Source organism: Lindgomyces ingoldianus (genome assembly GCF_010093535.1).
Source record: "Lindgomyces ingoldianus strain ATCC 200398 unplaced genomic scaffold BDR25scaffold_72, whole genome shotgun sequence".
Classification (NCBI taxonomy): domain Eukaryota; kingdom Fungi; phylum Ascomycota; class Dothideomycetes; order Pleosporales; family Lindgomycetaceae; genus Lindgomyces; species Lindgomyces ingoldianus.
The window spans coordinates 93,276-117,538 of record NW_022985233.1 but is presented as its reverse complement, the minus strand read 5'-3'; the positions used below and the strand labels follow the sequence as shown (position 1 = coordinate 117,538).

At 51.6% G+C, this 24,263-nt stretch overlaps 11 protein-coding genes across 11 annotated transcripts; 6 read left to right on the top strand and 5 right to left on the bottom strand.

The window, feature by feature from the left end:
- Window positions 1-64: 64 nt before the first annotated feature.
- Window positions 65-2,036, top strand: BDR25DRAFT_347618 (uncharacterized protein). The gene is made up of 2 exons (XM_033694287.1): window positions 65-251; window positions 419-2,036. The coding sequence occupies exon 2, from the start codon at window positions 532-534 to the stop codon at window positions 1,723-1,725; it is 1,194 nt and encodes a 397-aa protein (XP_033539618.1). The 5' UTR covers window positions 65-251; window positions 419-531; the 3' UTR covers window positions 1,726-2,036.
- A 238-nt stretch (window positions 2,037-2,274) lies between these two features.
- Window positions 2,275-4,769, top strand: BDR25DRAFT_338166 (Metallo-dependent phosphatase). Its single transcript, XM_033693263.1, has 7 exons — window positions 2,275-2,666; window positions 2,770-3,101; window positions 3,151-3,408; window positions 3,463-3,823; window positions 3,873-3,950; window positions 3,997-4,468; window positions 4,522-4,769. Exons 1-7 carry the CDS (start codon window positions 2,513-2,515, stop codon window positions 4,553-4,555), a joined length of 1,689 nt encoding a protein of 562 aa, XP_033539617.1. The 5' UTR covers window positions 2,275-2,512; the 3' UTR covers window positions 4,556-4,769.
- Window positions 4,770-4,912: 143 nt separating this feature from the next.
- On the top strand, window positions 4,913-6,983 carry BDR25DRAFT_308152 (uncharacterized protein; the record flags this gene model as incomplete). Its single annotated transcript, XM_033690979.1, has 3 exons — window positions 4,913-5,235; window positions 5,286-5,421; window positions 5,474-6,983. Coding segments are annotated over 3 exons (1,930 nt in total), but the record flags the coding sequence as incomplete, so codon positions are not given.
- Window positions 6,984-7,032: 49 nt separating this feature from the next.
- On the bottom strand, window positions 7,033-8,614 carry BDR25DRAFT_308150 (uncharacterized protein). The gene is made up of 3 exons (XM_033690978.1): window positions 8,294-8,614; window positions 8,128-8,241; window positions 7,033-7,914 (listed from the first exon to the last, which is right to left on the bottom strand). The coding sequence occupies exons 1-3, from the start codon at window positions 8,450-8,452 to the stop codon at window positions 7,243-7,245; spliced, it is 945 nt and encodes a 314-aa protein (XP_033539615.1). The 5' UTR covers window positions 8,453-8,614; the 3' UTR covers window positions 7,033-7,242.
- Window positions 8,615-8,773: 159 nt separating this feature from the next.
- Window positions 8,774-10,941, top strand: BDR25DRAFT_299035 (cytochrome P450). The gene is made up of 2 exons (XM_033689115.1): window positions 8,774-9,204; window positions 9,271-10,941. The coding sequence occupies exons 1-2, from the start codon at window positions 9,020-9,022 to the stop codon at window positions 10,649-10,651; spliced, it is 1,566 nt and encodes a 521-aa protein (XP_033539614.1). The 5' UTR covers window positions 8,774-9,019; the 3' UTR covers window positions 10,652-10,941.
- Window positions 10,942-13,794: 2,853 nt separating this feature from the next.
- Window positions 13,795-15,010, top strand: BDR25DRAFT_347615 (ankyrin). The gene is made up of 2 exons (XM_033694286.1): window positions 13,795-14,132; window positions 14,187-15,010. The coding sequence occupies exons 1-2, from the start codon at window positions 13,931-13,933 to the stop codon at window positions 14,597-14,599; spliced, it is 615 nt and encodes a 204-aa protein (XP_033539613.1). The 5' UTR covers window positions 13,795-13,930; the 3' UTR covers window positions 14,600-15,010.
- Window positions 14,653-16,015, bottom strand: BDR25DRAFT_308146 (uncharacterized protein). Its single transcript, XM_033690977.1, has 2 exons — window positions 15,082-16,015; window positions 14,653-15,018 (listed from the first exon to the last, which is right to left on the bottom strand). The coding sequence occupies exon 1, from the start codon at window positions 15,912-15,914 to the stop codon at window positions 15,093-15,095; it is 822 nt and encodes a 273-aa protein (XP_033539612.1). The 5' UTR covers window positions 15,915-16,015; the 3' UTR covers window positions 14,653-15,018; window positions 15,082-15,092.
- On the bottom strand, window positions 16,014-16,755 carry BDR25DRAFT_308145 (uncharacterized protein). The gene is made up of 2 exons (XM_033690976.1): window positions 16,379-16,755; window positions 16,014-16,332 (listed from the first exon to the last, which is right to left on the bottom strand). Exons 1-2 carry the CDS (start codon window positions 16,641-16,643, stop codon window positions 16,316-16,318), a joined length of 282 nt encoding a protein of 93 aa, XP_033539611.1. The 5' UTR covers window positions 16,644-16,755; the 3' UTR covers window positions 16,014-16,315.
- Window positions 16,756-18,473: 1,718 nt separating this feature from the next.
- On the top strand, window positions 18,474-21,416 carry BDR25DRAFT_247837 (uncharacterized protein; the record flags this gene model as incomplete). The annotated part of the gene is made up of 3 exons (XM_033685961.1): window positions 18,474-19,396; window positions 19,532-20,393; window positions 20,448-21,416. The coding sequence occupies 3 exons, from the start codon at window positions 18,474-18,476 to the stop codon at window positions 21,414-21,416; spliced, it is 2,754 nt and encodes a 917-aa protein (XP_033539610.1).
- Window positions 21,417-21,882: 466 nt separating this feature from the next.
- BDR25DRAFT_363599 (uncharacterized protein) lies at window positions 21,883-22,267 on the bottom strand (the record flags this gene model as incomplete). The annotated part of the gene is made up of 3 exons (XM_033696765.1): window positions 21,883-21,923; window positions 21,963-22,078; window positions 22,137-22,267. The coding sequence occupies 3 exons, from the start codon at window positions 22,265-22,267 to the stop codon at window positions 21,883-21,885; spliced, it is 288 nt and encodes a 95-aa protein (XP_033539609.1).
- A 383-nt stretch (window positions 22,268-22,650) lies between these two features.
- Window positions 22,651-24,150, bottom strand: BDR25DRAFT_274097 (GTP-binding protein GTR1). Its single transcript, XM_033687388.1, has 3 exons — window positions 23,930-24,150; window positions 23,301-23,849; window positions 22,651-23,184 (listed from the first exon to the last, which is right to left on the bottom strand). Exons 1-3 carry the CDS (start codon window positions 24,127-24,129, stop codon window positions 22,824-22,826), a joined length of 1,110 nt encoding a protein of 369 aa, XP_033539608.1. The 5' UTR covers window positions 24,130-24,150; the 3' UTR covers window positions 22,651-22,823.
- Between the last annotated feature and the right edge of the window lie 113 nt (window positions 24,151-24,263).

The following is a 24,263-nucleotide window of genomic DNA, read 5'->3' as shown; positions in this document are numbered from 1 at the left end:
CAGGCGGAGTCCAACTTAAATATGACCGGTACCCTCCTTGTGTTTCCATCCATCGCTGGCTTGCCGCAGACGTTTCCCGTTCTTCAAAGTTTTCTTTTCTGGACTCTTGCCTGTGGCAGAGACTTTTTTTTCTGGGAGACTTTCCCTCACATTCCTTCTGTTGAACTTTGAGCATACTCTGAAAGAGCCTCGACTAGTCTTGATTCCGACTACATTTTGCACCAGCTGTTAAACCATTCACTATTTCACTGGTAAGTGACATTGTTGAGCCTGTTCCTATGCTTTGCATTGTGATTCCGAGATTGTTCACTCTCAACGATGACTTCACTTCACCCCGCGTCAATACACACACAATGAAGAGGGCACCCTCTAACTTTCTCATTATTCACGCAACTACATATTCTAATAACCTCTTCAGGTTCTTCACAACACCACAACTTCCAATCAAGCACAACTCCTTGCATCGCGTAGCTGGTCTTCGCGATTTCTTAGCAGAAGCTATATCTATTCTCTATCATATACATAACCACGATGAAGTTCTTCCTTCCGACTTTGCGCATCGCGCTCTTGGCAACTGCCGCGAATGCTCATATGGTCCTCCTCAACCCGGTCCCTTTCAACAATGGATCCGTGCAAAACGCTCCATTAGACCCAAACGGCGCCGACTTCCCATGCAAGTTCCCAACCGGGTATAAAATCGTACAAATGAACAACTGGAAAGCCGGCGAGACACAGACAGTTCGGTTCATGGGCTCAGCAGTTCATGGTGGTGGATCATGCCAGTTTTCGATCACCACAGATAAGGAGCCTACGAAGCAGTCTCAGTGGAAGGTTATCCATAGCGTTATTGGTGGATGCCCATCGAACGTTGAAGGCAACTTGACACCAGAAACCCCCCTGGGCACTGGTGCTAACACCTTTCCCGTAACGATGCCAAAGGATACTCCAAACGGCCAATACACGTTCAGCTGGAGCTGGCTGAATAAAGTGGGCAATCGCGAATACTATCAGAACTGCGCTCCCATTATGGTTTCGGGCGGAGTTGAAGCTGCGTCTCAGGAGGCCTCATCAGCCTTCTTTGCCAAGCTGCCGGACATGTTCGTTATCAACCTGCCCAATTCCACCTGCGGAACCGTTGAAACACAGGACTTTGTTTATCCCCAGCCTGGTGACTCGGTTGTTACTGGGGTCGGGGCCGCGCTGGGTAGTTCTATCGTCGACAATGGAGGCTGTTCTTCGATGTTCAAGATGGGTGCTGGCGCCGGTACAATGGGGTCTCCTGCTAAGGCTACCGGAGGTGGTGGCGCTTCTTCAGCTGCCCCTACCGGGCCTGTTGCAACTAGCGTTCTCGCTTCTCTTCCTGCTACCTCAAATCCTGGAGGTATATTTGCCCCTGGTGCTTCTTCAGCCGCTGGAGGCCCACAGACATCTTTCACTACTCTTGTTGTTACGACGACCGCTAGCCTGGCTGAACCCACTGCCGCCCCATCTCCAACTGGTGCGGCTCCGGCTGCCCCAGCAGCTTCCGGAAACTGTGTCGCATGCACCAACGATGGTGGTGTAGTCTGCATCGGTAGCAACCAGTTTGGTCTCTGCAATCGTGGATGTGCTGTTCCGCAAGCTCTTGCTGCTGGAATGTCTTGTTCGAATGGCGCCATCACTCGTCGTACTGCACGTGGCCGCCGAGTACACCTCCACCGCCGACACGGCTCCGAGATGATCTAAGTGCGAAATCTCACAATGTATCACATGTCGACCACTGTCGCCATGCAAGCATTTACCTGGAGTTTTTGGCCAGCATCTTTAAGCATGATATCTACGGCTTGATGCTGAGGATTGGAGTATCTGTACATACCCGGTTTTGGCATGGCATTTTGGGCCATTTTGCTATTTTGTATCTGGATTAGCGTGGACACCTTCTCCAGTCTCTCTTCTTTTCTTTAATTTCATCCATACCCAGTCTTCGGTATTATATTGAGCTTCCATGCCATTATTTGTCCCACCACAGCAGTAAGACTCGCAAAAGTTGCGAGTACAGTAGTACACTTAAGAATTGAATATATACCCCGGATATCCTGTTTTCCATGCTCACAAAGTGTGATCAAAATCTCAACACAGATGAAAGTGTTGCGTTGAACTGTTCCACCGTTCATGTGCAGTGACGTTGTTCTCTGACCAACTTCCCCATTGGGAACCCTCAGGTATTTCGCATTACATAAGCGGCGTCCCCTCCAGGTCGACACCTTGGGATTTTCTCAGCCCTATCCAGCTCCAGTTTGCCAGCACACCACTAGGCACGCGACGCCGACGACAGCGACTCTATTCACATCCAGTTCTAGCTTACCATAGTTCTGAGCTATCCGCACCACTCCAGACAGCCTCGGCACTCGTTTCACCCGTCGCCACTACAGGGTCTCCGCTACCCTCCCCACTCCCCCCTCGTTGCCTCCCGCTCTTCTCTGCCACCCATACCCACAATCCTGCGTCGCTGCCCTCGCCAAGTCTGCCTAGCATGGACAACAGCCAGCAGCCGTTTGACCAGACCAAATACCTGGACAATGCCATCCGCGCTGTCAAAGAGAAGAAGCCCCTGCCTGAGATTGACTTCACCCTGCATACGATGGAAGATGGCACCCAAGTGAGCACCTTAGAGCGCGTCTGCAAGGGTATGGTTGTTCCACTCTTCCCAACAGAATACAGCAAACATGCTTTGAGCTTCAATGTCCATCTTCGCACGCGAATTTCAGCTGACCCCGCCTTGGCTGTCAGATGTTCAAGCGCCTGCCTTCCACCCGCCGACTCAGGACCAATTCTTGTCGCCGCAAGATCGCACAAAGCCCAATCTGCAGTTCCTGAAGCAGCATTTTTACCGCGAGGGTCGTCTGACTGAGGACCAAGCTCTATGGATCATACGAAAAGGTACCGAGATTCTAAAGTCAGAGCCGAATCTGTTGGAGATGGACGCGCCTATTACGGTGTGCGGCGACGTTCACGGGCAATATTACGACCTCATGAAGCTGTTCGAAGTAGGCGGGGACCCTGCTGAGACGCGATACTTGTTCTTAGGAGACTACGTTGATCGAGGATACTTCAGCATTGAGGCAAGGCGCATTCTCGCTGTTCGAGAGAGATAGTACTGACATTCTTCAGTGCGTTCTGTATCTGTGGTCTTTGAAAATCTGGTATCCAAACACCCTCTGGTTGCTCCGTGGGAACCACGAGTGTCGGCATTTAACCGACTACTTTACGTTCAAGTTAGAGTGCAAGCATAAGTATTCGGAGCAGGTCTACGAAGCTTGCATGGAATCCTTCTGCGCATTACCCCTCGCCGCAGTCATGAACAAACAATTTTTATGTATACATGGCGGGTTGAGCCCTGAGCTACATACTCTGGAAGACTTGAAGAGTGTGAGTATTGAACAAGCATAACAATGGAACGAACAGCCACTGACTGTTTCTTAGATTGATAGGTTCCGGGAGCCGCCCACTCACGGACTGATGTGTGATATTCTGTGGGCCGACCCACTGGAGGAATTCGGGCAGGAGAAGACAAACGACTTCTTCATCCACAATCATGTCCGCGGATGCTCGTACTTCTTTTCATACCCGGCCGCATGCGCTTTCCTTGAGAAGAACAATCTTCTGTCCATCATCCGCGCCCACGAAGCCCAAGACGCTGGGTATCGTATGTACCGTAAGACTCGTACTACCGGCTTCCCTAGCGTCATGACGATTTTCAGTGCGCCGAATTATCTGGATGTTTACAACAACAAGGCGGCGGTTCTGAAGTATGAGAACAATGTGATGAACATCAGACAATTTAGTAAGAGTGGTAATCGGCACCGGCTTAGGACCCCGCTAACCAGGTTCAGACTGCACGCCCCATCCCTACTGGTTGCCCAACTTCATGGATGTGTTCACTTGGTCACTTCCATTTGTTGGTGAAAAAAGTACATCCCCTCTCTATGACACTTGGACCGTTGCTAATTTTCATAGTCACTGATATGCTCATTGCAATATTGAATACCTGTTCGAAAGAAGAGCTTGAGGAGGAGACTCCCAGCTCCCTACCTTCAGGTCCCTCTTCCCCACCACTTTCTGCAAACATGGATCCAGAGTCCACCGAATTCAAGCGTCGGGCAATCAAGAACAAGATTCTTGCTATTGGCAGACTCTCTCGCGTATTCCAGGTATTACGTGAAGAGTCTGAGCGCGTTACTGAATTGAAGACAGCATCCGGTGGCAGACTCCCTGCGGGTACCCTCATGCTCGGTGCAGAGGGAATTAAGCAAGCTATTCATAGCTTCGAAGACGCCCGAAAGGTTGATCTCCAGAACGAGCGACTCCCACCAAGCCATGAAGAAGTTCGAAAATCGCAAGAGGTTAGCCGAGAGCAGGCTCTCGAGAAGGCTACCAAGGAGGCGGACAACGATACAGGACTCGCGACCGTCGCTAGAAGAATCAGCATGTAAGTCTCTGCCTCTCCACAAGCATACTACCCAGTGCTAATCACTTCTTAAGGTCATCCGGGTCTGGACGTAGCCGAAGGAGCTAGTAGCGGTTTTGGGACTGACGGCTCAATTTGATAAGAGTATCTGACTCTTCTTTCTGACCTGGGCATTACACTGTCACTAGTATACCAATCAGGCGTATTGTGAAGCCGGGGGCCGTGACCTAGAGGGAAGCCTACGATGAATAGTTGTAATTGGGCTGATCAAGTGCCCATGGCTTAGAGTGCCAGCGTAGCTGGGAATGAGATTTTATTTTTGGAACACAAAGCTTTTAATGTGTCCAGCGGTTGCACATGTCCATGCAAACCCAAGCACGTGACGTTACCGGTCCGACAGTTCTTCCGATCTAGTTCCGACATCATCTTCGAACTCGCGCAAAAGTCAGGTTCAACTTCCAACCCAATGCCTCCATGGGTGGCTTTCGTGCAGCGATCAACGTGCCTCCTAAGTAGAAGAGGAATTAGCCGATCTACATCCTTCATAAGCTATCGCAATACGCCAATTCGAGCACCTCCGCCATGCTCGAACCTCCGGATCCGTTTCGCCTCGACACAAGTTTCTCCGACAGCGATAAATGCGGGCCCCAGTATTCCCCCGCGAAAGAAAGAGCTCTACAATGCCCTGTCGGAACTGAGTGATGCAGCGGAGACGTATGTTAATATTAGCAGGCTTCAATTGGCTCTGCGAGGGTTGTCAGTGGAAGATCCTGTCGTTCGGGTTGCGGGTATATCCTAAGTGCAAGTTCTCTATTCTTCAAGCTAACGTTAGACACAGTACTCTCTCTGAGCGATCAAAGATGCGCACAGAAGCTCGTCCGATTACTACTCGCGGATCCATTGAGTGCGGAAGGACTCTGGGAGAAACTGTTGGAGGCATCAGAGGATGAGGTCGGGAGAGCAGTTTTGTTGCGGTTGGAATCCACGTTACAGAGCAACGCGCTTCGATGCTGATAGAGATTCCAGGTACGGAGACGAAACCGATGCGCACCCTCCAAATCCGCTATTCAAAATCCTCTCGATCCCATCACGAACCCTACAAGCATACAATCTGGAAGTTCTCGTGTCTACCTTAAATGCCGATCTCTCGGGATCTGGTACACCTTGCGCGTCAGAGGAACCGGGTGATGCCATCATAGTCCCGAAACTACAGGCTTCATTAGTCAGGAGTAGTCCATCTCCATACCCGGTACATAAAACCTTGGTGCTCGGCGAGGGGATCGACAGCGCGGTGGCGTATGGCAGATATGCAAATGACAGCCTTTGTGATATGAAAGGTATTGTTAAACTTGCCATTGACGCACCTGCGTCTTTAGACGAGACGTCTTTGAATGAGGAGAATACATGCTCCTTGGTGAACCTTACCACGGGCACCAAAGCATTGGCAAGCTTCAGAGAGTCAATTGCAAACTCAAGAATCTATGAAAAAGGGTGGCATAGTAGCGGTATGCCTAACTTATCACACTGGCTTATCCAAGGACTTCACCCATCTGGTTCACAATTAAAGCCGGCAATCAAACAGTTCATCGAATCTGTCACGGATGATATCGAGGCCAATATCATGAGAGAAGCTGCACACCATCGAGAGAAAGCTGCAATAGCAACCACGCCTCGACAAGAAGCCGCATCCATTCTCAAGCACCTCGATTCCTGGGCGGAAACTGCGCATACAGAACTCCGAGACCAGCTAGATGAAGCATTTGAGGCTCGTAACTGGCATAAGATTTCGTGGTGGAAACTTCTCTGGCGTGTGGACGATGTTGGGATGATCACGTCCGAGATATTAGAGCGTCGGTGGCTAGTAGACGCAGAGAAGAATTGCATATACCTGGCTGGCCGCATAAACCAAGCCGGGTTCCCCGAAAACATTCAATCGCTCCAACCCACCTCCCCTCTCCCGCAGGCTGGAGCCAATGAACAATTCTTGCAAAACAACCCATCGTCCTCGACTCCAATTCCGCTGGACCAAGAAACCCCTTTAACGAAAATATCGACAGAACGCCGGTCATCACAGCCGTGGCGCTCTCAAATCTCCGTATCCCGCACCTCTCTCCTTCAAGAAACCGTCCCACACCTCCAAGCCCTCGCCCAACGCCTCGTCCTCACCACCCTCTCCACAACTTCCCTTTCCACCGCTCTCTCGGCTCTCTTTTATGTCTCAATACCGTCTTTCAGCGTTTTTGAAGCCAGCGCTATTGCAGCTCTAGGCTTTGTGTATTCACTTCGACGGATGCAGAAGTTGTGGGAGAGGGCGAGGGGGCTTTGGCAGGCGGAGGTTAGAGAGGAGGGGAGGAAGACGTTGAAAGTTGTGGAGGAGGGGGTTAGGGTGATTGTGGAAGGGTATGAGAGACCAATTGTTGAAGATGTGGGGGTTGAAAGGAGGAGGAGGGCGAGGGAGGTGGTTGGGAAGGTTAGAGAGGCGTTGGGGAAGGTGTAGGGTGAAGATATTGATGTATTGGTTTTTGTTGTGTATGTTTAGTGTACATTATGCTGGGGAGATTTGTATAGCATATATAGTATAGTATGTTTTATGGTCCGTTATTCACATTCCTCAAAACTCATCTCCAACCATTCCATTGCCAAGATCCAAATTCCACACTTTGAAAAACACTCATACTCGTCCCAGATTCCGAACCCAAAATGCCAAAATCAGTATTCACGCAGTGTCCAAAACTCCCCAACAAATGCCCTAGAACGGTGGAGGGCGAAGCATCACCATCACCCTCACTAGCTAGTCAACCCCTCGCTTCCCAAAACTCCGCACATCCTTTCAAATCATCCACATTCAAAATATCAACCCCCTCATCAATCAACGTCCTCCAAACCGCATTTCGCGTCCCCACCGGCCACCCCGGTTGATCCCAATACCGCACCTTGATTCCCTTATCGTGCGCGGTTTTGACTTGCGAGCGCAGGACGTCGAGTTGGGTAGCGTTGAACTCTTGGTTTACGACTTTCCCGAACTGGACAGCGAAGTCGGTGCTTGCGATTGGGGAGTCGAAAGCTGTGATATTAGAGAATGTGGAGGAGAGAAGAGGGAGTGGAGCGTCGTAGAATGCGGAGCGAGGGATGGCAGATTGGATGGCGGAGAGCGGGGTGTTGCCTGTTCCGATAATGGTGACGGGTCCGGGTTTGAAGGCTGTGCCATCGTAGGTTGAAAGGTAGTTTGCGGAGCTTAAAGGGGCGAGGGCTTTAAGGACTGCGGGCCAGGTTTCGGAGCCGGAGGTTTTGAGGTCGATGAAGAGGTAAAGGGTTTGTCCACTGTCGGCATCGAATACACCGTTCCGGGTTGGAGAGGGCGAAAATTTAGTGACTGGGTTTTGTCGGTGGAGCGTGTCTAGGATTGGGTTGATATAAAGGGATTCGAGGGTGCGCTCTGTGGTTAGGGCGCCGAGTTCGTGACCGACCTGGAGGTTGTCAGGGAATGTGAAAGGCGGCGGATGGGGCCGGATCAGGAAATTGGACATTTGTAAAAAAGCACAGAGAAGAGAACTTAATGATGGGTGCGAGACAAAATCTAATGAGAAGGAAATAGTATAGTCAACAAAAACGATTCGGTTTCGATGATACAAGGGAAAAGTTGGCATATTTTGGCAACAGTTGTCAAACCCCCAACATACATATAGCGTCCCATTAATCAACCAAACATCCGCCTCCGTGCTTATAGCGCCATAGCTCAGTCCCGAATAGAAGGGGACATCTCTCCAATAGTCATTATGACTGTGAAATGGTTTCTAGCTCTTAATGAGTTTTCAGCAGTTCAGCGCATGACTGACATAGTCATACTGGAATAATTCCGCGCGTGAGATCGGTGGGATACGTGTATTTGTTAGAGTTGTCTGTGTTCTTTAAAATGTTTTGCAGCGTGCCGGAAACATCTGGGATTGAAGACGCTATTGTTCCTGACCCGGACAGTATGAAAGAGAGCGTTAATACAAGGTGCATGGCGTGAGGAATGCGGGAAGAGGGTCGGATGGAGGCGGATAGTGGCTATAGTGAACGACGAGGAGAACGAATAGTTGTATGGTCATAGATGTCCAGTTGGCTGAGACACTGATGGCATTGAAGGTCTTTATATACCGTCTTGGGTGCAGGTGGAGATGAAGAAATGCAGTCAGGAACGGGATCCAACCAGGTGCCACCCGGACCAATCATCGATGGCACGCCCCTTGACATCGAAGCTTGATTTCACAGCCGGGAATCCGGGGGGTTACGCAAACGAAAGTGGCCCCGGTATCAACACCACAACCTCCTCCGCGCAATGGCTCGGGTTTCTGTCTTGCCTTGCACGTGCCGGCTCGTTTAGAAGGATCTGTGGTTTTTGTTATTCATTTTTCTTGAGAAGTGGAGTGGGATAGAGCCACTTAGCGTTGATAGCGGCTTGCCGCACCAACACCATGCCAATTCCAATCACGACTAAGCGTCGAAGCGACCAGCCTCTCCCAAGGTTTAAAGGCGATCGTCCCTGTCGGCATGTTGTAAACAGTCTGTGTCACAACAGCATCTACTACCATGGCGACGGCGGAGGCAATTGTAGCGGCTCTCGTGCTGGGTTTACTCTCTGCTGCCTTCCTCGTCAATTTCTTTCGTGTGAAGCTTGATCCGCGAGAACCTCCTGTCATCCAGCCCAAGATACCCCTCATTGGACATATCATTGGCTTAATGCGCGATGGCGCGAGCTACTTTGAAAAGATCAGGTAAGTTGATCACACCTTCATACCAAATGCCTAGAAGTAGTAGCCGCGACTCACCATAATGCCTAGTGCGCAAACCAAGAGCCCAATTGTCACACTCCCCATACTCAACAGTCGCACCTATGTTGTCCTCTCTCCCAGCATGGCTCAGCACATCATGCGCTCGCCCGCAACCCTCAGCTTCGACCCCATCGTTGTCGAAATGACGCCCCGCATGGTTGGGGCAAGCAACGCCACAAAGGAGATCATCAGGGACGCGAAAGCGAAGCTAGAAAACCGGAAACCCATGTTGGACACGTCACATGAAATCATCAATCCGCCGTTGAATGCAGGCAGAATTGGCGGCATCAGTGCCGTGCAATTGCATCTGTTCAGCGATGCTGTGAATGCTATCTCTGATGGATCGACAATTGAGTTGTTCAGGTGGGTAACGCGAACAGTGACGGCTTCAGCTATGAAGACTTTCTATGGGCCAGAGAATCCATTTGCTCTGAATCCGCAATTGATCGAGGACTTCTGGAAATGGGATGCTGGAATGCCGACCTTCCTGCTCGGCCTTCTGCCAAACCTCACCTGTCGAGAAGCATATCAAGGTCTGGAGAACTGCGTTGCGGGCTTCGTCGACTACATCGAAAAGGGGCGGATAAATCAAGCTTACTGCCTCCTCCAAGAGCGCAACAAACTGCACGACACCTTCGGAATTTCCACGTCGGAAAAGGCGCGGCTGGAAATGGGCATAGCGTTCGGATTCAACTCCAACGCCAGCATCACCACCTTCTGGGTTCTCAACAATATCTTCAGCCGGCCGGACCTTCTTGCTGAAATCAGACAGGAAGTCGAATCCAACGCCCTCGTATCCCCAGACACGATATCCTACACCTGTCTCAAAAACTCCTGCCCCCTCCTTAATTCCGTCATGCGAGAAACCCTCCGCATGACTTCTCCAATGCTAACCCCCCGCTTCGTAACCGCCGACACCATCATCGCGGACACATACCTACTCCGCGCCGGCTCCGTCGTACAAATTGCAGGCGGCGTCCTTCACACCTCCACTTCAACCTGGGGTCCCGACGCTACTTCCTTCAACCCCCACCGCTTCCTCCACACGCCCTCTGGCACGAGGTCATCGCCCTCCGGCGCCATTCCCAACCCCAGCTCTAGTTCCAAAGACGACGCCGTCAATCCTGCAGCCTTCCGCGCGTTTGGCGGCGGCTTGCATCTCTGCCCCGGACGCTATTTCGCGCAAATGGAGATTGCATCGCTAGCAGCTGTTATGGCTATGGCATTTGATTTCGAGCCGCCCGAGGGACAGGAGAGGGTGGCGTTTGATCCGCCAGTTGATGCGAAGGCGATTCCGGTCGGGACGTTGAAGCCTACTAGGCAGCTTCATGTTAGGGTGAAGAGGAGGCAAGGGATGGAAGGTGTGAGGTGGGTGTTGAGGTATGAGTGAGAGTGATGTATGAGATGAAGGGGTGGTTGATATAGTTAGGGAATGGATATGTGTACGATTGCTTGGTTTGGGTATGGTGATAGTGGTAATGAACTCCTAGAATGGGATTGGGATTTAGGGGGATGTTAAGGCGTGAACGACACAGCATATTGTGACAGCATCTACAATAGAATATTACCAGGGGTTGGGTATACGAAGCCATTGCTCGAACCAAGGAGTGGGTCAAGAAAAAAGAGTTTGCTATCTTACAATAGATCTTTTTGATTCGTCAGATACATAAGTAACACAATAAGTAACAATATCTCCCCCTGTTTAGAATAAAGTCCATCCATCCTTATGAAACATCTTGAAGTATGGGACATTTCGTTCTTGCTCATCACAGCTAGTCGCATTTAAGATACCTATGCCAAACCAATCTGTCTAGGCTTCAACGCACTCATCAAGTTGTTTCTTACCTATGCAACATATAAGCTCAAATCCAACGTGCACAGCATAGCGAAACCAAATTTCTAGCTCCCGTTCACTTAACCTTTTGGCTTGGTAACAGGTCGTAAGGTAAACCGCAAAGCCTATGCCAGCTACGCGTAGATCTGGAACACGTTGGAATCTCTTGCAGCCTTCCAAGCGTGTAGCAAGGTAAAGCAGGTGCTAGAGAACCCCTTTTGAGAAAACAGGTGAAAGAGTCAGTTAAAACAGTAATTCATTTCTAAACACTTAAAAGAGCATAATACTGTTCTCAGGTTATGATATATGCATTAAGGATGTAGGAAATTATCAAAGAGAAGACTCGACGTTATAGAAACGATTTTTAATTGCCCATTAATTGTAGAACAAGAGGTAAGTAGACGGTAAGTACAGTACTAGTACAAATAAACATGTCACTCGCATTTCGGAACCGTTTAGGGAGAGTTATTTACCAACACAACCCTTTCGAATACATACCATGGTTGATCGGCTATGGGCTTCTATCGGCGATGCAACTTTTCGGCACACGACTTAAAACGGAAGAGCCAGGATGGAGCTAACGCCACTCCACTGGCTAGTAGACTATATGTTTTAGAGTTATAATCGGTCGACAGGAAGGAGACTGGAGAGTAGTTTGTGCGCATTTGGGCAATTGCGATATTCTAAGAAAGTTAGACAAGAAGTAGGAAGCTACTCCGGAGATGAATTGTATACAGTGCTCTACTGACACCACCAAGACAGCATATATCAGAGAGCATTGGCCAAAAAATGTGTGAAGAGAATATGTAAGTAATAGAACTCTGAAAAAATTGAGGGTCTTGTGAGGTCGGAGATCACCGGGTGTAAAGTAGGGCCCGTCCAAACGGATGAAGGAAAGGGTCATAGTCTCACTAAAACTAATTGAAAGTTAACGGAATGGCGCTGGAGCTCCTGTGAAGTGGAGTGATGGAAATGCTGCTCCCATCAGGCTGTTTGTAGTGGACTGTTCGCGTCCGTCTGGAAGAGGCTGAGCTTGCTGATGTCCGGTAGAATTCCTACCTTGGATACGACTATCCAACCTGGAATATGTGCCAGAATCAATAGTTGACGGAATTGATTCAAACCCATTATGGCGTGTCGTCCTTGTGCAGTAATAAAATATCGCTGTGCCAGCTGGATAGCAGCATCATGGGTGACTAGTGCTAAATCTAGAAAGAAGCACTGAGCTAGAGTCCCTCCAGTGGAAACGCGCAGAAAGCAAGGTCAGGGGGGGCGGGATATGCGTCGGCGATATTTGTTCGGGTTTAACACGCCATGTCGTGCATGTCGGCCCTACTAATCATATGACATTCGGTCTAGTCTGTCACAGGCGAGTTCGGCAGAGTCTTCCGTGCAACCTCTCGCCAAGATTTAGGATATGTCGAGCGACAATTGTTGAGGAAGTTATTATATACAATGAGAAGGAATGAGCTGAGGGTGAAACAAGTGGCCTGTGGTAATATATGAAAGCTCGAACGAGTCTGATCTGGAAAAGAGCGAGCAATAAATCGCCCCACGTAGTTCAGCTATTTTGAGCTGCAGCTAGATCAACTGTTGCCTGATGCTTGCTTCAGGATTCGGAAAAGAGGAACGACAGATAGACATCAGATGCCCATTGGGACCTTTAGGAATGCCGAACCAACTCGGCTACGACTCCGTACCTGCATGATATTCGGTCAGATGTCGCGGCTTAAGATGAGGGATCAAGTATGGTAACTGCGGTTGGGCTTTTGGTGAAGTTTGGTTCGGCTTTCATCCGGTCGGTATGAATCCTCCTTGTCCCAAATTGGCGAGTGAACTCGTCGTACATTGCTTACATGTCTAGATCCCATTTACGACATACCTAATACATCCTCAACAAACCTTGATCACCTATGGAGATGGCCTTGGCACTCTTGCTGCGATATGAGGTGGCCTCGGCGGAACCATCTGTCCAAACAAAAAGACTTTGCCGAGATAGAGCGATGAAAAGTCGGCTTTGATAGTTGCAAGGCAATACTTGTGCCGTAGCAGACATGATCGGAGATCGCGTAGAAGCAACCAGGTCCATGGGCCGGGCGATTACGGCTCATATAGACTACGACTGGGTTTGGCGAACCGAAGAAAGCCCAAAGTGGGCTGATTGTTTACATCCGATAGAAGTGAGAAACCAATCTGAAAGCCGCGGGGATCCGCTTTATGAGGCAATAACGTAAGATCTAGTCCATGCCACGGCGAAGGAAACCTCGCGGTGAGAGAATCTTTGGGTTAGATCTTTGATTGTAGCTGTGGGGAATTGATGAAAGCTTTTAGAAGGCTGTACGAAAATGTGGCGTGAGTTGGCGAGCCAAAGCTTTGATAAGAAGTGTCAATTGAGTAGCAATACACCAAAAGAGTAATGATTAACGTAGAAAGTGGCTTTAGACTGTTATTCGGGACCCTAGTATATGGAAGCGCCGAAGTAGATTGAGCTGTATCGGTGGCTGGACTGTGCCCGCTGCTGAGGGAAGTACAAGGATGCCTGACAAATTGAATGAAATCAGATCATGATAAGGAATGAATGAAACTTGGTTAGTAGGGCCGATTGCAGTATTCCGACGCACAATTTGTGTAGATTGCTCTTGGGAGACTGAAAGGCAGGGTCATCGAAGTCTGGAGATGCACGAGGTCAAACCGGCCGTATCCCGCTTCTGGACTAGCGGTGTCGGCCTGCACCTACGTAATTCATCCCCCACCAAAAAATTTACGCAGGTCTCTCCTTTGCGAAAAGCCACCTCCCAAAGTGCAAAGGGACCCCAAAGGGACCCTAAGCCCACTATGTCTCAGGTTGCATTAGACGAAGATTCGATTGACGACATCCTGTACCTTGCCCGCGTAAATGAGACCTCGGAGCTTGACTCCTTCCTTGCGGAACTCTCCACCAAGACAAAGCAGCCGAAAGCTGAAATAGCAGCCGCAGCGCTTGATCTGTACTCGAAGAATAGCGCCCTGCATTATGCTGCAGCGAACGGACATATAGGTACTGTTATATCATCTGTGCGGTGGCTGAATGAGAGCTAAATGAAGATCGTAGATGTTATCAAGCTTTTACTTTCTTACAACGTCGACAAGGTTACGACATCTGCACCCAGTCTTATCAATGCGGTGAATGATGCGGGGAATACAGCTCTCCACTGGGCGGCGCTTAACGGGCATCTGGAAAGCGTTAAGCTGCTGATTCAACGGGGGGCCGACGTCACCATCATCAATAGGGTAGGGCACGATGCAGTGTTCGAGGCTGAGATAAACGACAAGAAGGAGGTGGTGGAGTGGTTGCTTGGGGCCGTAGAAGGATTGGAGAAAGCGATTGGACAAGCGGGAGCTGCTTCTGGGGACTCCGATGCGGACGACGGCATGGATGTGGAACACGAGGCGGACAATAGCAATCCCAACAGCACGGACGAGCAAAGAGCAGCCGGCGTCGAAGAAGGCAAAAGGAAGGGATGAACACCAGCGACGGGTGCTCGCAGGCTTGATGAACGAAAGAGGGACGACCGATATTAAGCTATATTTGCTGACACTCCTCGTGTTACTGTCCCGTAAGGAACTTCAGATGAGCCAGCCGTCAGATTAAAGGAGCAACAATTGACACCCTGGATGACGGCACCCATGGCCACGTGGCAGACAGAGGACATGATGCACCGAAGATTCTATATCCGTGCACGGAGAAACAGAAAGATAGTGTACCCTCCTTGTCGATTGGGACTAGGCAGAAAATCTCCAGGCAGAAAATCTCCGGGCAGATCTCCTGATAGGCCATCGGACATTGTAAAATGGATATCAAAGACAGCATACATGATCCTTTGGCGATGATCCTCGTCTTGCGAAACCCCGCTTCAACAATACGCCAGTTTTGACGCCTCTTCCTGTAGGTCGTGCATTAGTCGTCATATAAATGTTACATGTTAATTACTTTGCAACGTGCTTACCAAGGGGACACTCAGTCCCTCAACCACGCCCGGCGCTTTTCTTCCTTCTTCTCGCGTCGCTTCTCGCGGAAAGCCTTGACCTCCTGCTTCGAGAGCTTCTTGTTTTGGCGCTCTGCTTTCAGACTACGGCCATCATGGGCATTGGCAGCCGCATCGACATCAAAGAATGCGCTCAGCTGGCGGTGGCTCTTGTTTTCGTCGTTATGCCGCTCTGGATTTTGCGCGGCACCCTGAAAGCGACCGGTAAAGCGATTGAAGTGACCACTAACACTGAGCTCCTGAGTCGGGTTCGCTAGCCCGGCCGCAGCAGCAGCAACAGCGGCGGCGGCGGCAGCCTCTTCCTCCTCCTCTTCACGCTCCGCCTCTTTGGCGTAATCGGCATTTGGATCATAGCTACCATGTATCGCGGGATTGTATCCGCCATGCCGACGTTTCGGTGGTGATGAAGTACCTGGCGCGCCAGAGCTGCTTGATCCATATGCACCGAAGCCGCTCGATGTGGATGTGCCGGCGCCATAGCCGTTCGCAGATGCTTCCGGAACGCGTGGGTTGTCCCATTGACTGGCCTGAGTAAAACGGTTGAAGAAGTAATATGCTTGGGCATTGGCGTCCCAGATGGGCTCCCACCCATCATCCTCTGGCGGAGCCTCGTCGGGGAGAGGTGGAGCGTCTTCACTTGGAGCTTCGTCGCGCCTGTCAGCTTCCTTGGGAGATGGAGCTGGCGGGCTGCGCCTGCGGCCATCACTGTCGGTCGCACTTCTGCTGCGCCGTCGCTTCTGCAGGGAGGAATTCGAGTCGACAGCACGGGCCGTGTCCTTGGGGGATGAAGACATTGTCTGATAGCAATTGTTAGAACTGTAGCAGGAACTAGGCACTGAACTGGGGCGGTGATGGGCCAACAACAGGTGGTAGCAGCGAAGGGGAATGAAGCCGGTCAGCCATGCTCGAGGCGCTAAATTTTTGAGACGCGTTAGCGTGGCTGTGTAAGTTACATAATCAAGTCCTCCGATTGATTCGCTTGTCACGTGCAACAAGCTTTAAGCTTCAAACCTCAAGCTTCAAACTTCGCACATCATCCACGGGTCCTGCGAGCTCGAAACTGAACAGAAACAGCCCCAGCATCAAACGCAATTTTGCCCTCCACTGCAGCCCTCGCCGCTGCTGTGCAAGGCCGATAATAGAACCTACTTTTCGGACTCGCTCGGACATGGGCGTTGCAGAAGTAGGTCTGAAGTTAATAGGCCGCAGGTGCTTCTGAGGTTAGTGGACACTGACACGAAAGGATGCTGGCACGCACCTCCCCAATCTTCGCCATGGACGGCATTTCGATGCGCTACTGCAAGGAATCTGGAGCCGGCGGTGACAGTGGCGGACGGGAAGCCTTCATTGGATGCTAACAGCAGTCTCGTGTAGGCATGCTCATTTGGCCTCGAAACTCTGGGACGGTACGCCATGTCGAAAGCAGGTCTCGAAGGACCCGAGACGCGAGGCGTAAGTGGAGGGACGCCGTCCCATAGCAGGCCTGCTATCACCAAGCATGCGCATAAAGTAGTGAGCTGCATGGCTGGGAAACCGACAGAGGGGCATGGGGTGCTTTTGGAGCACGCCAAGAATGGCTCCATGCACGCAAGACCAGAGGCGGGCGTTGAGCACACAGGGGAGCGTGGGAATGAGATGAGCCGGGGAGTGTTCGTCACTGCGCGCAAACGGCTGCCGCGAGGCCTCGTCCCGACCGATTCGCCGCTGCTTTAACGGCGGGGACTGCAATCTGCTCTCCACCTGCTGCTGAGCCCGACACGGCACGCCCCTCATGAATCACCACTCTTCTCCGGCAGCACTTGGGCACGCCACAGCTCAGCCTCTGTCCTGTTCCGCCGGAGAGAGGCGTCGCGCTGCTGCTCCAGCGGGCAGCGGAGCGAATCTGAGCGCGCTGCGAGGGATGGTCGGCGGGCCGTGCAGCGAGAGGGGAAGAGGAGCAGAGGGCCGAACGGTGCGATGGCTGTCGCGGACAGGCCACGCCGCAGTCCTGGCCGGGTGCTCGAGCAGTCCTGGAGCGTCGGCGCACTTTGAAACCCAATCTATGTGAAGCTCATTGGATGCTCACCAAGCTGGCGCTGGAGAACCCGACGCCCGGTCTGGAGAAATGCTGGAGCAATTCTCTCACGGGATTTTGCCGCAATAACATGGACATGTTCGCTGCATCCCACCGTCGCTCCCACGCTGCATGATCGGCACCAGTCAGCGACGGGATTGATTGCGGTTGGCCAGCCTCCGAACGGCCGCTGTTGGATGCTGGCCGACATCTGAGCCCAGATGCCTGAGCAGGCGCACGAGTCCCGTATTCCTGCCTGTCGCTGCAGCGGCCTGCACGTCGCGCAGGAGGCCAAACACGCTACGCTGCGGCCGCCCAGCTGCATCTCTTCATCACTGATTCTGCCGCGCTGGACTACCAACGGGTTGATGAAAGGGAACCGCGAGCAGGCAATACGTGCCCCCAATTATTGCCCGCACCCGCCCGTGCTGCCCCTACCGCCGCCAGACGAGCCGACGCTCCCAAGAGCTGTCAGCCCTTCTCGCTCGGCTCTCAAACAGCAACAGCTCCACGACCATGTTCCTGGCGGTGCCTGTGCCAGTCATCTCTTCACGCTGGGATAGCTGGGATAGGCACATCGTCCTGCGGCGGGCGCTGAGCACTCCCTGTCCCGGCCAGCCCTCGTCTGCTCCTTTGCCGCAGCACGGATTCCCGTCGTGGCCCTCCCCCTTCTCATTCTCTGTGCCTTTTGCTACCCGGTATTATCATATTTATTGCTATTCCTCGCCTTTGCCTGTGCGAGCAGCTCCCATTGTGTGCCCAGAGTTCCCTCTGCGCCTCGTGAGCCGTCCTCGCCGCATCAAGCAGCCCGCCTAGCACCTGTGAGTCCTGCCCTCGTACCCCCCCAGACCCTCCCTCCACCCATCCCTACATGCCCTGCTGCTTCGGCTGTGGTCCAGGAGCAGCCGGAGGTGTAGTGGATAGTCAGACGTCAGCCCTGCACGGACTGCGAGTTCCGTTGGCTTTTTCTCCAGAACCTTGCAGCCTCTGCAAGACCTCACGGCGGGTATTCCATTACAGACGCACGCAATCGTGCTTCTGCAGTCCACTGGCCACCTTTCCAACTTTTCTGCTTTCTGCGCCTGTCTCCATGTGCCCGATAGTTTGACTACGAGCTGATGCCGTGCCTGCATCACAGTCAGGGTCGGGGCCGTGCCTGAATCTCCAAAGTGCCCTAGTTTATATCTTGTGTTATTCCCTAAATCTCCATGTGGTCTGTCGACCAATGTATCGTGGAAGCCATCCCACCTCAGGTGCCGACCCTCGACCCTCTCCTCCTCCTGCTGCTATGCTCGTCGACATGAACCGCCTGCCCAGCATCCCCTCCCGTCCGGCACCTCCTCAACCATTTACCTCTTACAGTCCCTACCAGAGATCCAACGTTGCACCGTCGCGGCCAGAGATCGTGCCCCCAGCTCAACCCCGCCGCCCAAGGGATCCTGACGGAAGCCAAAGTAATGCGCAACAACTCCCAAGTTTGCGAACCCTCTTGGAGCCTGAGTTATTGGACAACAAACTGCCTGACCCATCCCCGCGACCAGGTGGTGGTCATCTCCCCCACAGTAGCACCGTGCGGTATGGATCATCGAGCCCAACCTTAAAAAGACGGCATGATTTCGATGGTTACAGCCACGCCCACCATGAAAGTAATGCTATCGCTTCACGAGCGCCACCTGTACTCCGTCATGCCAGTAATAGCACTACAGCGGACGTACAATCGCAGTCCTACTCGCCCTCAAGCTCTGCACCTGGTTCTCGGCCGTCTGAATTCCATCGCCATGCAAGCCTTGGTCGTCCACCACATCATGAATCGGTCGGTATGATGAATCGACAGCCATCTACAGCCTCTGCTATGAGTGCGTCCTCCGACCCGGTAGGCACTTATACAATCCAGTCTGCGCACGATGACCCTATGGATATTGTGAAGGGACCGGCGAGGAGACGCACAGAGGGCTCTTCTCGCGCTCCAATTCGAGCATCACGGTGTATGGGGCAGCGTGAGATTCCTGGAGAGGGTCTATGCTATGTCTACGAAGATGGAACATACTGCCGTGCCGTTATAGACGGTGAACCAGTCAACCCATCCTGGGGCATTACCAAGGCAGGCAAGCCACGAAAGCGACTTGCTCAAGCATGCCTGACTTGTCGAGAAAAGAAGATCAAGTGCGAGCCTGGGTATCCAAAGTGCCACCAATGTGCCAAATCACAGAGGGCGTGTAGAGGGTGAGTCTGCTCTTGTACTACTCTTAAGGCTTCAACCTTACTTCTCGCTCTATATGCATTGATCTTATTGGATTTCAAATCGCTGACAATGCGGATCGTGCAACTCACATGACAAATACTAACTTGAAAAAATAGTGGCCTCAACCAGGCAGGCATGAGCAATGCAACGGAGGAAACATCACCGTCTTCTTCGGGAGCTCTATTTAAGACCCAGTCGGCAGAACTTGTGAGCCCAGTGGCCGGCCCCGACAAACCCAGAGCTCTTGAAGAGCATCGTGACCCTACAAGAACTGTTGAAGCTTGGAATACTAGTTCACCACACAAGCTTCGCAACTTTCGTCCGAATTCAGTTGCTACGTCAAGAGATATGTCAGTTCACTCGTTTGACTCAGACTGGAGCGGCTCTTTGAATTTGAATAATCCAGATCCGGATGAACCCAGACGTGGCTCGCACCAGGACTATCTGGCCATCCAATGGGAACAGGATCCGTATGAAACAGATCCCCGGACGACCATGCATCTCCTGGACCTGTATTTCCTGCACGCAGGACGCGCCACGTATGGAATGTTCCCTCGGAAACCTTTTCTGAAATGGGTCGAAAACAACAGTCATGAGAAGAGCCAGGATCAGCTCATGCTTCTATACTCCGTTCTAGCGATGGGTTCCGTCTTCTCCAGTGACCCGGGCAACCGGACGATTGGGAGACGTTTTGCCGCAGTAGCTGCTCATGCGACAGAGAAGCGGTTCGGCAAGTTCACACTCCAATTGTGTCAGAGCAGGCTTATGCTAGCCCTATACAACTTTGCTAGAGGAAAGGCACAGGAGGCCTGGGACTTCTGTGGAGCCGGTTTGCGAGCCATTAGCGCCTTGAAACTCAATACCGAGGAGGGAGTCAAGGAGCTGCCCGAGGATTCCGCCGACCTGGACTATGGATTCGATCGCCGGACCCTAGAGGAATGCTGCCGACGTACTTTCTGGTCCGGATTTTTGATGGATGTAAGTTCAACCGCGTTTACGGCGACAACGACCCTTAACCTAATGCTCCAACAGCGCTATAATGGCTTCTGTGGAGGAACTCTTTGTGTTATTAATCCCGAGGATACCTTCCTTCGCCTTCCTTGCCTAGAGTACGCCTATGAGAACTCTGCTCCCACTGATACCCCCTTCTTTGATTTCGACCTGCTGAGTCACCAGACGCCTTCTTCTCCTGTTTCTCCTTCTGGACCGGCCCTGGGTCATATGGCTTATTTAACTCTAATATCTGCGATCTGGGGGGACGTGTTGACTTTTACGAGCCGGGCTGTCCATCGACCGGACGACGGCTACGAACGACTTTACGAGGCTTTCTATGCCAAAACAAACGAGCGGTTGGAAGTCTGGCAGACGATGTTGCCGCCTAATCTCCAGTACAGCCCACAGAATCTCGATAATAGCATCATTGAGGGATATGCGGGCACTTTCCTTTCCATCCACGCTCTCTACCATACCACCATGATCAGACTCAACCGCCATGTCCGCGTCCGTGCACTTTCCATGGACAAAATATCCCGCAACATCGACTGCGCTTTCCGGAACGCGTCTATGTTCCTTTCCCTAATGCACTCCCTAGCCCCGGTGAAGCGCCAACGCCGTCTCCCACCTAACTCCGCATCCGAATTTCTCTTCAGCACCCCATTCCCTGGCTATGCACTCATGCTCTCCATCGACGTCCTCTCATCCGCTGGCACAGTCTCAACGCTACCGAATCTAATCGAGACACTCGGAACCACGATCTCGTGTCTGGACGAGTTAGTGCAGTTCTGGGCAAGTGCACGCGCGCAGCAGAAAGCGGTTTCTGTGAGAGTTAAGCAGTTGACGGAGATTGCGTTGAATGAGGAGCAAGGGGTTAGGAATGGCAGTTTTGGCCATTTTTGGCGCACTGGCGAAAGTTTGGAGACGGCATTTGCGGCGGATGATATTTGTTATCGGACTGAGGATCAGGTGCTTTTTGAGATTGTAGGGGAATTGACGGGACGGTGAGGGGGAGTTGGACGCCGGCTTGGACTTGGATGCCTGAGAGAGTTTCTGCTGTGTGAGGAGATGAGGGACCGTGATAGGATTCATTCCGTCGAATCCTTGCTGTGATTGATGATGGTCATGAGGCGCAGAAGTGCTTTTCCTCACTCGGGCTAGGAAAGCAAGCCGAAAAATTTGTCACTATCAATTCCCAGTCGATGGCCGATTATTGGATTGGACATGGGAAGGCGGTCAACTGCATGGACTTGGACATGAGCATTCGACAAGGTCATGGATACCCCACGAGTCATTTTTGATGCCAAGACTCACCCCTCTCTCTCTTCCCATTCAGAACTTGCAACCCCAGCATCCCCACATATTTCAGTTCTTCAGAACTCTAAAATCATATCTACAAGCAAGCGAGCGGGCAGCATTCCTTGTTGTTAATGTAATACTTGTGTCGGTGTACTTGTACGTCTCTTTACTTTTTTCAATTTCGAATTAGGATTCTGCTTTGCATTTGAAAGAGGGCTGGCGGAAAGGTTATATCAGGGTTTCTTTATTACTAACGACTCTCTTTTCTGTGTTCCGTCTGTTTCATATGTGTTGGTGGCTGGCATTGTATTGTACGATATGGACCCGGGTTGAGGTCTGGAAAATTAGGTCGGTCGGATATAGGTGGCGGGCTTGGGAGATGGAAGGCTCCCCAAAAAAAAGAATCATAATGCTTTGTGTAATGCTCACTTTCTTGGATGGATGATCATGCATTGATGCTGGTTACTGTTGGTGGATGGATGGGTGGATGGGTGAATAGATGGAGGGGTAGGGTGGTCCCAAGGTGATGTCACCACACCACAAAAAAAGACATTATCCATCCATGCACCCCCCCCCCCCCCCATAAAGCCTTCATTCCCTTCCCTCCCACACTTCATGTGCCTGATAATCCACGGAGCAAGCAGACGTTGGCTCTAGGAAGGGAAGCGTGATGCATAAGGTTTGTGTTCATGTTTCCATGGGTGAGGCCGACTTAACTAGGCCAAGGAAAAGCCGCGATGGTAGGTATATTTTCGATGATTGGGGTGGGAGGAGAGGATAGGAGGGAAGAACAAGCTTGGTAGTGTGGAAGATTTTGTAGTGTTGCCAAGGCCGTTGAGACGTGCACATCAGGGGCTGTTCAGGAGCGAGGATTCTAACGAAGACAGAGACAAATCCAAATGGAAGAGGAAGAATAGGATGCAATGTATGGTACCATGATGCTCTAAGTCTATTGAATTCAGGATTGATCGCTCGCTCGCTCAAACGCCGACCAATGATGGGTATCATGAGAAAGAATTCTCCCCAGTAGCCGTCCATACACTCGAAACAGGGTTGCGCCAGACAAACCGAAAAAGCGAGATTCCACACTATGATCCAAAATCCATCACGCCCCTATTAACCATCAAATCCTCCTCCCATCCCTATACTCACTGGCTCCTTCCCCTTCCCTCTATACTCTGACTCCCCACCTGCCGAATGATCTCTCAGCCGGTCTCTATCACGATCGCTTTCAGCGGAGTGCGCAAATGCCTGCTGGATCCCCGGGCGCGGTTTACTTGCGATGTCTAGTTCAGCGAACTTTGGCCTCACGAGGAGAATGTTTACGCGGGCGGCATTGAAGACTTGTTCCGAGGGCGGGATAGAGGCGGCGAGATTTGTATTTTCAGTCAAACGTGTGATGAAGAACATAAAGCGGCCGGTTTTGATCTGCATTTCGGCGAAGTTGGCGCTGCCCGCTGGGATGCCGGTGTGCTTGCTGTTTTTGGTGGTTAATTTTTACCTTCTAGAAAGAGATAGAGACGAAGACGGAGATGGAGGTGGAGATGGAGGTGAAAGTTGAGCAGCAGGTGTGGGGTGGGGTGTATGACATACGCCATCGACTGCTTATGCGTCTTCAAAATGCTCGAAATCCTCTCAAACCGATCCGTAAATGGATTTTGCCCCTCCTCTCCTCTGGTAACATGCGTAACCATCAAGCAGGTAGTCCGCTCATACAGAATCAACTCCCTCGCATCAATCACCTCCGCCAACTGCTGTAACAGCCCCTCAATCGTCGCTGCATTCGGAATCAAGAAGTAGATAATCTGCGTCCATGCTTTATATAAGCTCTGATCCCAGATACTGGTGGGAAAGAAATCGACACTGTCTCGAAAGCTTTCTGACGCAGTGCGGATGTATTCGGCACGCTCGTCGAAGAGCTGCGCGCGGAGCCGCGCTTGCACGAGGTCCATTTTGTGGATCAGGACGAAGACTTTGGCGCCCGGGGAGCATTCTTGTAAAGCGCGGATGATGTTGGAGTAGGAGATGACGTCGGCGGGGAATTCGCGGGACTCGATGTCAAAGACAAAGATTAGGACAGCGACACTGCCGAAGACGTGATTTCGCTGGTGGTTGAGGTAGTTTTCGACGAAGCCGTCTTGTCTGCACGAGATTCCTAGATTAGCATATGTCTTGAAAAGCACACCAGCATGCTTCATGTGTAAAAGAAGCTATAGCAGTACCCTCCACAGTCCCACAGATTCAGCATCAGGTTCCCCATAAACTTAATGTTGCTGTGCTCGACGTCAATCGTGGCACCTAGTCTTCGCACATCTTTCGCCACATAATTGCTGAAGACAATGGACCGCATCGACGACTTCCCCGCGCCGCTCTTGCCCATCAGCAGCACCTTGCGCTGCTTCTGTCGCTTCCCGGTATTCATCGTGGGCGTCGATGGTGTTGGTGGGTGGTGTGCATGCGACAAACACAAGCTTGCACGTCCGGGTGACGTTGGTGCTCTGGCCATTTCACGTGACACAGAGCTCTCCCACAAGGCCACCCTCGCTCCGGTCTATC

Excerpts from the sequence above, each read along its gene's own strand:
- BDR25DRAFT_299035 (XM_033689115.1), top strand. The coding sequence starts at position 9,020 with ATGGCGACGGCGGAGGCAATTGTAGCGGCTCTCGTGCTGGGTTTACTC. Across the intron at positions 9,205-9,270 it reads AGCTACTTTGAAAAGATCAG|TGCGCAAACCAAGAGCCCAA; the intron begins GTAAGTTGATCA and ends CATAATGCCTAG.
- BDR25DRAFT_347615 (XM_033694286.1), top strand. The coding sequence starts at position 13,931 with ATGTCTCAGGTTGCATTAGACGAAGATTCGATTGACGACATCCTGTAC. Across the intron at positions 14,133-14,186 it reads TGCAGCGAACGGACATATAG|ATGTTATCAAGCTTTTACTT; the intron begins GTACTGTTATAT and ends TGAAGATCGTAG.
- BDR25DRAFT_308150 (XM_033690978.1), bottom strand. The coding sequence starts at position 8,452 with ATGCACCTTGTATTAACGCTCTCTTTCATACTGTCCGGGTCAGGAACA. Across the intron at positions 8,242-8,293 it reads TCACGCGCGGAATTATTCCA|AAACCATTTCACAGTCATAA; the intron begins GTATGACTATGT and ends ATTAAGAGCTAG. Across the intron at positions 7,915-8,127 it reads TGATTAATGGGACGCTATAT|GTCGGTCACGAACTCGGCGC; the intron begins GTATGTTGGGGG and ends GACAACCTCCAG.
- BDR25DRAFT_274097 (XM_033687388.1), bottom strand. The coding sequence starts at position 24,129 with ATGAATACCGGGAAGCGACAGAAGCAGCGCAAGGTGCTGCTGATGGGC. Across the intron at positions 23,850-23,929 it reads AATCTGTGGGACTGTGGAGG|ACAAGACGGCTTCGTCGAAA; the intron begins GTACTGCTATAG and ends AATCTCGTGCAG. Across the intron at positions 23,185-23,300 it reads ACGCATAAGCAGTCGATGGC|CAAGCACACCGGCATCCCAG; the intron begins GTATGTCATACA and ends CACCAAAAACAG.
- BDR25DRAFT_338166 (XM_033693263.1), top strand. The coding sequence starts at position 2,513 with ATGGACAACAGCCAGCAGCCGTTTGACCAGACCAAATACCTGGACAAT. Across the intron at positions 2,667-2,769 it reads CTTAGAGCGCGTCTGCAAGG|ATGTTCAAGCGCCTGCCTTC; the intron begins GTATGGTTGTTC and ends CTTGGCTGTCAG. Across the intron at positions 3,102-3,150 it reads GAGGATACTTCAGCATTGAG|TGCGTTCTGTATCTGTGGTC; the intron begins GCAAGGCGCATT and ends GACATTCTTCAG.
- BDR25DRAFT_308146 (XM_033690977.1), bottom strand. The coding sequence starts at position 15,914 with ATGTCTTCATCCCCCAAGGACACGGCCCGTGCTGTCGACTCGAATTCC.
- BDR25DRAFT_347618 (XM_033694287.1), top strand. The coding sequence starts at position 532 with ATGAAGTTCTTCCTTCCGACTTTGCGCATCGCGCTCTTGGCAACTGCC.
- BDR25DRAFT_308145 (XM_033690976.1), bottom strand. The coding sequence starts at position 16,643 with ATGCAGCTCACTACTTTATGCGCATGCTTGGTGATAGCAGGCCTGCTA.